General features: G+C 33.1%; 1 protein-coding gene across 4 annotated transcripts in view; it reads right to left on the bottom strand.

Annotated features, from left to right (window-relative positions):
* The window catches only part of LOC126972143 (rho guanine nucleotide exchange factor 12), a 284,774-nt gene that overhangs the window by 9,112 nt on the left and 262,896 nt on the right, over positions 1 to 12,766 (bottom strand). For all 4 annotated transcript variants that reach the window (XM_050818729.1, XM_050818747.1, XM_050818757.1 and 1 more), the window contains one exon: positions 11,609 to 11,770. In XM_050818729.1, coding sequence (XP_050674686.1) covers positions 11,609 to 11,770 — 162 coding nt within the window. The remainder of the gene's footprint in view (positions 1 to 11,608; positions 11,771 to 12,766) is intronic.

Here is a 12,766-nt window from a genome sequence, read left to right as displayed (position 1 = left end):
TTCAATTGTGCTAAGCTGGACGAGTATGGCTTACGGTTGTCAGAAGTTGAACGTAATTGTTCTAAGTACGAAACATTAGCGGACAGCATAAACCCACTAACTCTAAATGTGCAACACTTAAGCGAAGAGTTGAGTACTCAAGAACAAAGGTCCCGATTAAATAATGTTGAAATAAAAGGAATTCCGGTCAGGACAACTGAAAATCTCTTTAATATTGTAGAAAAACTAAGCAAAGTGGTAGAACACAAAATTGATATATCCCAAATAAATTACATCTCAAGAGTCCCTTCATATAACTCAAAGGATAAATCGATAGTCATGGGATTTATTAATCGGTACGTAAAGGAGGAGTTCATAGCGGCCGCAAGAGCGAAGAAGACTATCATGGCTGATTCCATTGGTTTCGTAGGTAGTACGCAGCGAGTGTTTATCAATGACCACCTTACTCCAAGGTCAAAAAAACTTCTTACACAAGCTAAGACCATTGCAAAAGAAAAAAAGTACCGTTATACCTGGGTGAAGTTCGGGAAAATACATTTCAGAAAAAATGACTCATCTCATGTAATAATTATAGCAAAAGAAAGTGATTTAAACAAAATAATTTAGGCTGTTGTGTACTATTCACTTCTATTTTAATGCCCCTAGCATTTTTAATGTTTATTTTAATTCTTAAATATTTTAGAGTAACTGATAAGTTGCTATTGACTTGTGTTTTCTATTACATTCACTTATTAATGATCCAGTTTATAAATATGTCATATGCTCGCTTATTGTATATTTTGTTCTTAGTATATGTATTGTTGAGTTATGAAACTAAGAAGTGTGGTTGCAATTTGATGTTATTTGTTAAATTAGATAGTAATATTATGTATAATTTGCTAATGTACCAATTAATAATTATATGTGCTCGCTTATTATATTTGTACGTAGTGATATTGTTGGCTTATGAAACTATAAGGTCTCTTTGTATTTTGAACTGTTGTGTGGTAATAGATACTTATTTTTATGGAATTTATGTACATATTATTATGTACATGGGTTCCATAAGAGTGAGTCTATTCCTTGTAACCAATATAGTACGTTTTAGTGTTTGTTACACATCGTTTGAATTGTTATTCAATCAAATAATGCTTTTGTTTATAAATGGCTACTTCTCATATAAGTGATATAAATTACCACAATATTTACTATCAAAATACAAGGGGTTTACGCACTAAAACAAATGTCTTCAAACGCAATGTAACCTTATTTGATTATGATGTAATTGTATTGACTGAAACTTGGCTGTTAGACGGAATCACAGATGCCGAGCTTTTTGACAATCGGTATATGGTGTGGCGTCGGGATCGTAATTACGTTACTACTGGTCTAAGTCGAGGGGGTGGAGTGCTCATTGCAACTCGTAGATCACTTTCAGTGATTCCAAAGCCATACTATAACTCTAGTGCTGAAGATTTGTGGGTGACGGTTACTATTAACTGTCATAGAACTAAACTCCTGACAAATCTGCACATATGCGTTATCTATCTATGTGCTGAAAACCAGGGTTACTCCTTCTCACAGCAACTACATAATTTCCTAAGCCGAACACAGGATATAATAATCGAGAATCCTACTGATAAATTTCTTATAATCGGTGATTTTAATATGAGCAATATAATATGGAATCTCTGTAATGACAGTGATAAATCATTTAGCGCTTGTAATTGTCAATCACAGGATGAAATTTTTTCACGGATGAATTGGCATTTCTTGGTCTGAAGCAATTCAATGGAATCCGAAGTCTATACAATAAAACTCTAGATTTAGTGCTGTCCAATGGCGTGGTGACAGTCAGCGATGTTAGTAATGATACGCTTGTTCCTATTGACGCCCACCATGGAGCCTTATCTTTGATAGTTAAATTCACCGCGAAAAGTTTTCTCCAGTCGGCCCCTACGCGTAGATACATGTTTAACTGCGGTGATTATGAGGCCATTAATGCTGAAATACAAAGCATTAATTGGCATGTCGTTCTGTCGGATTTATCCTTTGATGAGTCGGTCACATTTTTCTATGAGTTTTTTGAAAAATTGAAAACAAGATATATACCATCTAAATTTATTAAACCTAATCACTATCCAGTGTGGTACTCTATCCATCTTAAAAAAGCTATTAAAGAAAAATATAAATATTTACGTAAATACAATACTTATGGTAATATGTCGGATATGGTTTCTTATAAAATGATACGTGCGAGAATAAAAAATCTTGAAAAATCCTGTTACAATAACTATATACGTTCTATTGAAAATTCTATAAACCTGAATCCAAAATACTTTTGGTCGTATATGAAGTCTAAACAAAATCTAAACTCTATGCCTAGTTGCATGTACCGTGCTGACAAAACCTTCAATACCGGCACCACTATTTGTAATGCCTTTTCTGATTTTTTTTGTAATAACTTTACCGATCCTCCGGTCAATAAAAATGTCATCTCTTTATCATCACTACCAGTGTGTGATATCTCGCAAATACACGTAGACGTTACTGAAGTAAAGAAACTACTCCATGGTATTGACCCATCAAAATCCGATGGTCCGAATCATTTACCTGGAATATTCTTAGTGAAATGTTCTGATTCCATATGTGTACCCATTACTATTTTATTCAACAAATCTCTCTATGCGGGTGTTATGCCAGATTTATTGAAAATGGCTTATATTACTCCAGTGCATAAAAAGGGGGCTAAGACTAATATATCAAATTACCGTCCAATTTCTAAGCTTTGTATTATATCTAAGGTTTTTGAGAAAATCATTTATAGTCAGGTTTATCCTGCACTAAGGCAAGCCTTTAGCCCCAGTCAGCATGGTTTTCTTAGAGGTCGCTCGTCTGTCTCTAATCTTGCACTTCTTAATAATTATCTAACGGAAACAATGCAGCAAGGTGTCCAAGCTGATGTAATTTACACCGACTTCAGTAAGGCATTCGACCGAATACGGCATGACATCCTTCTTAATAAGCTCTATAATATTGGTATCAGCGGTGACTTGTTAAGATGGATTTCCTCCTATATTCATAATCGCACTCAAGCTGTTGTTGTCAGTAATTATATATCAGGGTGGGTACCCATATCGAGTGGCGTTCCTCAGGGTTCCTTGCTTGGCCCTCTATTGTTCGCAATATTTTTATATGATGTTGATACTTGCTTACGTACCGCCAAAATATTGTGCTTTGCTGACGATATCAAAATTTACAACAAGGTATCATCACTAGATGATGCAATAGCTCTACAAGAAGACCTACACCGATTGCAAAATTATTGTGACGATCATAGCCTAGAGCTAAACCCATCAAAATGTAGCGTAATGACATTCACGCGAAAGCGGCATCCTATAATTTTCAATTACCAGTTGAAATGTGAGAATGTGCAGAGAAGTAGTACAATACGAGACCTTGGTGTTTTACTTGATTCGAAACTATTATTTGACCAACATATAAATTTAACTATATCTAAAGCTATGAAACCCTTGGATTTATTATAAGAAGCTCGCGTGATTTACGTCAAGTCAAGACACTGAAGATATTGTACTGCACCTTCGATCGTGGTCACTTAGAATATGCCTCTCAAATCTGGAATCCTTTGTATTCTACATATATTTCTCGAATAGAAAATATTCAAAAAAAATTCTTACGCTTTCTATGCTACCGTACTAACGACAGATACAATTCAAAGTCTTACGAACAGCATTGTAAAAAGCAACATTTACTACCGCTTGAGAAACGACGTATGATCTCTGACATTGCTTTCCTCTTGAAAATAGCTCAAAATGAGGTTGATTGTCCAGATCTTCTTTCGACAATTTCATTGAGAACTTCGTCAACTGCACTACGCTATAGCCGTTTATTGTATATACCTCAATCATCTACTAACTACCGGAGCAATAGTTATATCTTGCGAGCTAGCACCACCTGTAATAAACTAAGCAGTGAAATAATTAATTTGGATATTTTTAATACATCTGTCAAAGCAACGAAACAATGTATCATGAAAACGTTTTTTGAATCCTAACCTGTGAATATCAAGTGTGCTTATTATTAGATTATAATGTTACATGTTTACTCTTTATAATTTTGCTTCTTACTACTTCTATTGTCTATTAGTGAATATCTGTGATTAGCTCTAAGTTTCTATTGTATTTTTATTTTGTGTAAATAGCTGTTGATATTCCTTGAAATAAATAAATAAATAAATCACATAAGCCAGCGACCAATATTCATAACACATCCTAGAACTCTTGGAGGCTTTATCACATGGTGTGGAATAGTTATTTATGCAATTGTTGTGTAATAAGGGGTATTCAAACACGAATGTGGATTAATCTCACGAGGCGAAGCCGAGTGTGATAATAGTATCACATGAGTGTTTTAATACCTAATTATCAACAGTTGCATACAAGACTTTATCTACACTCATAATATAAATCCTCCTAAAAGATTCTGGAACATTTAGCTTACTGCTAACATTATAACACCATACCTAGTAGTAACCTAATATCATTCATTACTGATTATATTCAAATCGCGTGGAACACGCATAAACGAAAATGATCTATATTTGAAATTCATACAGATACCACGCATCGAGCAATAACAATGTGGCTGTCTGTTGAAACTCTTTGCAGATGAAGGGATAAAAAAAAACATTAGAGTGTTGTTATGAAATTCACTACAACACTCTTTTGGATGATGTAATAATTAATAGAACATCGATTGTTTTAATGTTGGCAATAAGCTAACTGTTTCAAAATCTTTAATAGAGGATTTAACACATAGGTGTAGATAAACATTTATATCTATTAGTTGGAAACAATGAGTCCTTTATAAAATTGTCACGACGAATAATATTATTATTGTCATTTTTATTCCATTTGGTCTTTCAAAACCAATACTTCTATATCAGTCTCGAAAGACCAAAATTCTAAAAGTGCTATTAAGGGAATATCAACCGAGTTTTAAAATCATCGCGAAACTTTTATATTGTAATGATTATAACGGGTACTCACTATAAACACTATTTTTTTTTTTTATTTTTTTTTTTTGTTATTTATCTTTAATAATAGAAAATATAAAATATTCAAAAAAAATTCTTACGCTTTCTATGCTACCGTACTAACGACAGATACAATTCAAAGTCTTACGAACAGCATTGTAAAAAGCAACATTTACTACCGCTTGAGAAACGACGTATGATCTCTGACATTGCTTTCCTCTTGAAAATAGCTCAAAATGAGGTTGATTGTCCAGATCTTCTTTCGACAATTTCATTGAGAACTTCGTCAACTGCACTACGCTATAGCCGTTTATTGTATATACCTCAATCATCTACTAACTACCGGAGCAATAGTTATATCTTGCGAGCTAGCACCACCTGTAATAAACTAAGCAGTGAAATAATTAATTTGGATATTTTTAATACATCTGTCAAAGCAACGAAACAATGTATCATGAAAACAAAGACACATAAATCGTTCCACACTAAAAGGAACGATACCATATTATTTTAAGAAAGTGACTCATGGCGTAACTTCAAAAAATGATCAAAATTTAAATTCATCTCAGGATGCACCAAAGAAGGGAACAATTCCTTTTTATTTTAAACCAAATAAAGTTGATGACAGCAAAAATGGGGAAAAACTGTTTTTTCGTGCCAAAAATTAATAATTCAACATGCACTTGTAAAGTTCTTCACCAAAATGTTGCTGGCTTTCTAGCAAAGAAAGACTTAATAGAAATCATGGTTGAAGATCTGCAAAATACAGATAAAATTGACATACTATGCTTCACGGAAACATTCATTCCAAAAGGGCATGAAAGTAATATAAAACTAAATGGGTATCTGTTAGCATCAAATTACAGTAGAATAAAAAGAAGGGGTGGTGTTTGTATATTAACATCACAAGGGATAGGATCAAAAAATTTAGAATACCTACATACTTTGTGTGAACCGAAAGCATTTGAATGTTGTGGGATAGACATAGTGGACAAAAATTTGTTTATCATTTGTATCTACAGGACACCTGATTCTGATGTAAGTATATTTTTTGAAAAACTAAGAACCGTGCTTCAGAAATACTGTAAAAAGAATAAAAAAATTATTATATCAGGAGATTTTAATATTAATACACTGAATTGTAATAAAATCTCTCAACAGTTAAAGCAAATCGTGCAAAACTTTAACTTTAGATTACACATTAATCTACCAACGAGAAATAGCACATGCATTGATCATATAATAAGTAATATTGATGGCGCTATAGGTTCTTTACATAATTACGATATTTCTGACCATAACACAGCACAAATTCTAAGTTTCGAAAGTGTTAACATTAAAAATAAAATATCTATGTTTATGTACAAACGTAATTATAGTAATTATAATATTGAGATATTCAAAAATTACCTAAAAAGCTTGTCGTTCAATGAAGTCTATGAAGAAAAAAATTTCAATAACGCTTTTAGCAAATTTCATTCCTTAGTAACTCTATTATATAGACTTTGTTTTCCGAGAATAAAAATTAAAAATATGGAATCCAATGGAAAGCCCAAATGGATAACTAAAGGTATTCGAATAAGCTGTAAAATAAAAAGAGTATTAAGATATAGAAAATGTAGAAAAAAAGACGATAGCAATAAGAATAATTATTTGAAATATGCAAGAACACTTAAATATTGTATTGCCACATCAAAAAAATTGAGTAATACCCATTATGTAGCAAACAGTAAAAACATATGCTATGCGACGTGGAGAATTATTAAAAATGAAACAAAAAGTAACAATAGTGACACTTGTATAGAATCAGTTATAGTAAATAATAATGAGATTAATAATACTAAAGATATAGCAAACAGTTTTAATGATTATTGGATAAATTTGACTAACAGCAGTGATAAATGTCTGACAAAGCGAAAGTTGAAACCTTGTATAAATCAAAATAAAACTGGAAGTAGTATTTTTCTCAATCCAGTAACGGAAAACGAAACATTAAAAATAATACAATTGTTGAGGAATACTAAAGCAGTAGGCTATGATGAAATTCTCACAAAAATTATTAAAATATGCAAAGATGAACTAGTACCAGTTATAACATACCTAATCAATTTGTCGTTTGAAACTGGTGAATTCCCAGACGCACTAAAATTATCGGTGGTCAAGCCACTACATAAAAAAGACGATAAAAAACAACTTAATAACTACCGCCCAATCGCACTCGTATCTATTTTTTCAAAAGTCTTTGAGAAAGCAATGTATGGTCGTTTAACAATTTTTTTTACAAAAAATAATATAATAAACAAGCAACAATTTGGCTTTCAAAAAAACAAGTCGACAACATTAGCTGCATTTAAACTGGTTAACAAAATAGCAGAAAATATAGATTCAAAAAAACCAACGTGTGTAATATTTTTTGATATGAGCAAGGCTTTTGACTTCGTATCACACACCATCTTGTTGGATAAGTTGGAGCAAAATGGCGTTAGAGGACCAGCTCTTAACTGGATGGAGTCCTACTTAAAAGACCGTAAGCAATGTGTGGAGATCAATTCTATCGACGAAAAGGCTACCATAATTGCCCAACAATCAAACTTTAAATTAAATAGATTTGGTGTTCCGCAAGGAAGCGTCCTTGGACCATTATTATTTTTAATTTATATTAATGACCTGCCTAGTGTGACAAAAAATGACTGTTATTTATTTGCCGATGATATATCAATAATTATGACATGTAATAATAAAAATGAGATTGATATTTATGAAAGTGAAATTAATAATGAAATTAATACAGTGGTAAATTGGCTAGAGGATAATAATCTTCAAGTTAATATTAAAAAAACCTCATTTATGCAATTTAGTTTAAGTAACCGCTCTAATAACTATAGCCTTAAGATAAATTATACAAATACCCAAATAGAAGAAGCTTTGCATGTTCAATTTTTAGGAGTACTTCTAGATAAAAATCTAAAATGGAAAGAGCATGTAGACATGGTATGCCAAAAAATTGATAGATATGTTTATGTGTTATATAGATTGCGTAAAACGGCTTTACAAAGTACAGTCCTGGCAGCTTATCATGGTTATGTCGCATCAGTACTTCGATATGGACTAATCTTGTGGGGAAACTCTAGCGAGGCTAATAGGGCTTTCATGGCCCAAAAGAGATGCTTAAGAGCTATGACAGGAGCTTTTTACTTAGATTCGTGTGAACCACTGTTTAAAGAATTACGTATTCTTCCATTTCCCTGTATGTATATATACGAAATATGTATCTTTGTCAAACAACATGACCATTTATTTACAAAAGCAAGAGATATTTATCCGAGAAATACAAGAAACGGTGACAGACTGGTGATTGCACACAAATTTCATAATGCATCCTACGGAAAATGTAGCTATGTCATGTGTATAAAAATATTTAATAAACTCCCTCCAAGCTTACGCGTATTACCCGTCCAACGATTTAAAAAGGATCTTTTTACATGGCTTATAGATAAATGTTTTTATTCCATAAATGAAATGTTGACACATTAGGTTAAATTAAATTGACTTTAAAATATATATTAATTCTAGTCTTTAAATAATGACATTTAAAATAATAATTATAATTTAAATTAACCTAAGTGCTTAAAATATAGAGTTTGTTAATCAATTATAATAATAACTAGAATTTTGTTAATAATAATTTTGCATGCCAGAAATGGCCGATAACATTGATACATTAAAACTACTTACACCCATTGTTACATGTTTTCTAGCAAAATAAAGAATTTATTTATTTATTTATTTTATTTATTTAATACAACAGAGCTGTATATACCTGTAAGAAAGCTATTCTGTTCATAATGTTCGTTTTATATTTTTCTTATTTTTGTTTACTTTAGAATAGCTTGTTGGTGTGTCTATTATAAATAAATAAATATACAGTTTATCGAACGAGAAACTTTTAAGTAAAAGAATACGTAATAATCGTCCGTCGTTTAAACCGTCTTTAATGTGGGTTAATTAGTCTTCATTTAGACTGCAGTGCAGTGTTTGATAGGATACATTTAATCTTATTGATCGAGTAACATTTTTACAAACTCAATGTACCACATAATTGGTTAAAAAAATATATCAACATTACTTGAAGGTAAACAATTTTAAAAATGTTATAAACCTGTCAAACGAGATGGTAAATGCCGCGACTCTGAATGTTTGAGACAAAGACTTGAATTTTGCACCGACACCTAATCGCATTCCTCATGAAAAGTTTAGTAGGAATGTTGAGGACACTATTATTCGAAATAAACTCCGACGTAATGATGCCAAAACTTTACGACAAGAGATATCGGTTATTCTAAGAAAGTCAAATCCTCCATTACCCAACATTGCTCACGAGGAACGTAGGGCGCTTAAAAACATGCGTGACAGCTAAAACATCATTTTATAATCGGATAAGGGCTTGCGACGGTTGTTATGAATGTCACTGAATATGAGGAAAAAGTTAACACACTCTTACGTGACACAACAAAAGAAAAAAACACAAAGAAGTTACTTACAACCCTACAGCTAGAGTGACTCAAAAATCTTCTAAACTTATTCAGAAATGCCAGGATATCATTAGGGAAGCCATTTATAAGTGTTTATTACACCCCCATATTGTTCAACCACCAAAACTATGGCCTCATAAGTTCATAAGAAAGACGTTCCGCTGAGACCCATTGTCAGCCAAATTGATTCGCCCACTTATTAACTGTCTAAAATGTAGCTAAAGTATTGCAACCTTTAATGGGAAGGACAACATCCGAATATAAAAAAATCCTTAGATTTTCTAAGTATTATTTACAATACTAGGCAATAGGAAAGTGAAACAATGGTCGGTTTCTATGTGGAATCATTGTTCACTAACGTTCCGATTACTGAATGCCTAACTAAGATTGATAACTAGTATTCTTCAAAACAATAATATCTCTACGAAATATGTTAAATTATTAGAGCACTGCCTCCATTCTGGGTACTTCCTATGTAATGGAAAATATTTTCGCCAAAATTTAAGGAGTACCCACGGGACTGCCCCCGTCGCACCGGTGGTTGCGAATATATGGATGGAGTACATCGAGAATAAAACTATGACTACCGGACCAGTCTGTCTTAAAATTTTGGAGAATATATTTTGATGACGTTTTTGCCATAATTAAAGGACGGAATCAGGTAGAAATGTATTTAACACACCTCAATACATACAGAGGGAGATTGGCATTCTTGAATGTCGCATTTGAAAGTCACCCTAACGGCACGAGAAGTCATGGTGGTTATAGAAAACCCACTCACACTGACAGATATCATCACGGCATTACATCCAGCGTCAGTCGCTAGATCATTAACAAAACGTGCATATGATCTGTGTGATGGTGATCACTTGACGACACGCAGGAACTAGAACACGTTCATAAAGTAAAACGGCTTTAACAAGTGTATCACGTGGTCCTAAAGATTCATTAGGAGAAAAATTTAAAGAAATAAACATTTTGACTGTTGCTTCTCAATACATTTTTGATAATGTTCTGTATGTTCATAAGCACATTGAGGAATTTTCTAGAAACTGTGATATTCATAATGTTAACAAGAAGAACAAACATAAACCTGTTATGCCTACTACACGGTTGGGTCGAGTTAGTCTTTTGTGGGGCGATGTATATGCTTCTACAATATTATGATCCCAGAAAATGTACAAAACAAATGTGTTACGAAATTTAAAAGAATTGTTAAAAAAACGTTTGTGTGGGAAAGGTAAACGATTTATCTTAATGTCACCACGGACTGGGAATAAAGAGAACACCCTCAGGCTCTTTAATCATAAATGTTTATTGTACGATGTCACAATGTAATCCATATTTTTATATAAAAAAAAGCCCGCTGTGTTTGTTGCGTCCATTCTTCTCAGGTCTGAGGCAGTCTCTTTAGAATGGGTGGTAGTTTTTGACGCTCAATAAGTGATTTTGAACCCTATTTCGAATAAAAATATTTGAATTTGAGCTATTTCTCAACGCGTTAAGGAACACATCAGCGCATTCAAGAATAACGATCCTATAAAATCTTCAATAGCCGAACACTTGCTTAAAGCCGGTGCCAACCATTGGATCGAGCTGCACAACCCACGAGTGATTTCTGCTGAATGCCAATACATCCCACGGCTTGTTAGAGAAGCTATAGAACTTAAAAAGCATCCTAACAATTTAAATAGGGATATGGTTTTAGGCTAGCGCAAACATGGAATCCCGTGGTCTGTCTCTGCAGTAGGTACAAATGCACAAAAAGATCCGAAAGTATGGACGTCGTCAGTAGAGTGTGTTGTGAAATAGGGAATCAAAGAGCAAAACGAACTAGGCGCCAAGTGGACAGATTGATGTACTATTAGTGTCAAGTGTTTCCCGCCGCGTCCGCAGTCCCGCCGTGATCACGATTCCATGCAATTGGATCGAAATATCGGCATCAAATCAATAAAATATATATCGTGAGTACCTACCCGTTATAATAATTACAATTTTAAAATCAATCTGAATTAAAAGAAATAATAGTCATATGACTTACATAACACTTGCTCTAATGGTTCGCACATGCCGTGTGACACATCTTGCGACAAGTCGTGCAACTGGTCGACCGAGCGCACCGACTGGTCCAACTGGTCGCCCGACGTTATTTCGCGGAGTTTCGAGAGCGGGATCTCATCGACAGACACGGATTGATCTAATTCTGGAATAAAAGATAAAAATTAAAACTACAAATAAACCAGCAATATGCAATGTTAGCAAAAAGCAAAGTTTTGCGTTCCCGTTTCCGTTACAGTATTTAATATTAATAATTCAGTTCAGTTATTAAGGAAAAAAGAAATTCCCGATAAAATATTTTAGAAATATTTTTTTTTTCAATATTTAATTGATTATATACAAGTTATCACCCCTCATGTTAGTGGGTGCTATAGTACTAGTAGACATTCACACAGCAATGGAACGCCGAACGTACTCACGCGCGCACTCGCCGTACTGAGACGGAGTCTCTCTGCTCATTTATCCGTTTGGCTAACGCATTCACGACTTTATAATTATTATAAAAACCTGAATAACTCTAAGAATACCAAAAAAAAACTAACATTAAAACAGCAAACATAATTCAAAAGTTATTTATATTCTAGAGTTAATTTTGTTTTGTCTTACGGACATTATTAATTTTCGACATATGTACATCTAAAACTTTTTTTCCTAAACAAATATCGCTAAGAAACTGGGTTGAAAGTAGCACACTTACTTTCTTACTGGGACTGGTACTTTGACAAACAAGCGCACTTACCTTCGGCACGCGTTGAACAAGAGAACGGCCACACTTGTTGATGAAGGATGAGATCAAATAAATAAGAGAAAATGAAAGTATGAAGATCATGTTATACAATCACTTCTGACAATACATTATTATATCGTCACAAGTGGGTAGTCTATAAAAATGGGGACAAAAATCTATGACAACATATTGACAGTAATTTCGAGATATTATTATTATTCTGTCATTTCAGAACATTTCATGTTTACATGTATACACAAACATAATGTTATATAGTTATCGTAAATTAACTCCTTCCAAAGGGGGAAGTCCATTTTGACAACATTTTAAGTTAACAATATAATTTTTATAGAATGTGATGTAATTCTAGGCTTTTTAATTTTCATAAATATTTGGCAAAATATCAGAACCACA

The sequence above is a fragment of the Leptidea sinapis genome, chromosome 2, assembly GCF_905404315.1.
Source record: "Leptidea sinapis chromosome 2, ilLepSina1.1, whole genome shotgun sequence".
NCBI classification, from domain to species: Eukaryota; Metazoa; Arthropoda; class Insecta; order Lepidoptera; family Pieridae; genus Leptidea; species Leptidea sinapis.
The sequence above is the reverse complement of the archived record's forward strand: the minus strand, read 5'-3'. Positions and strand labels throughout refer to the sequence as shown.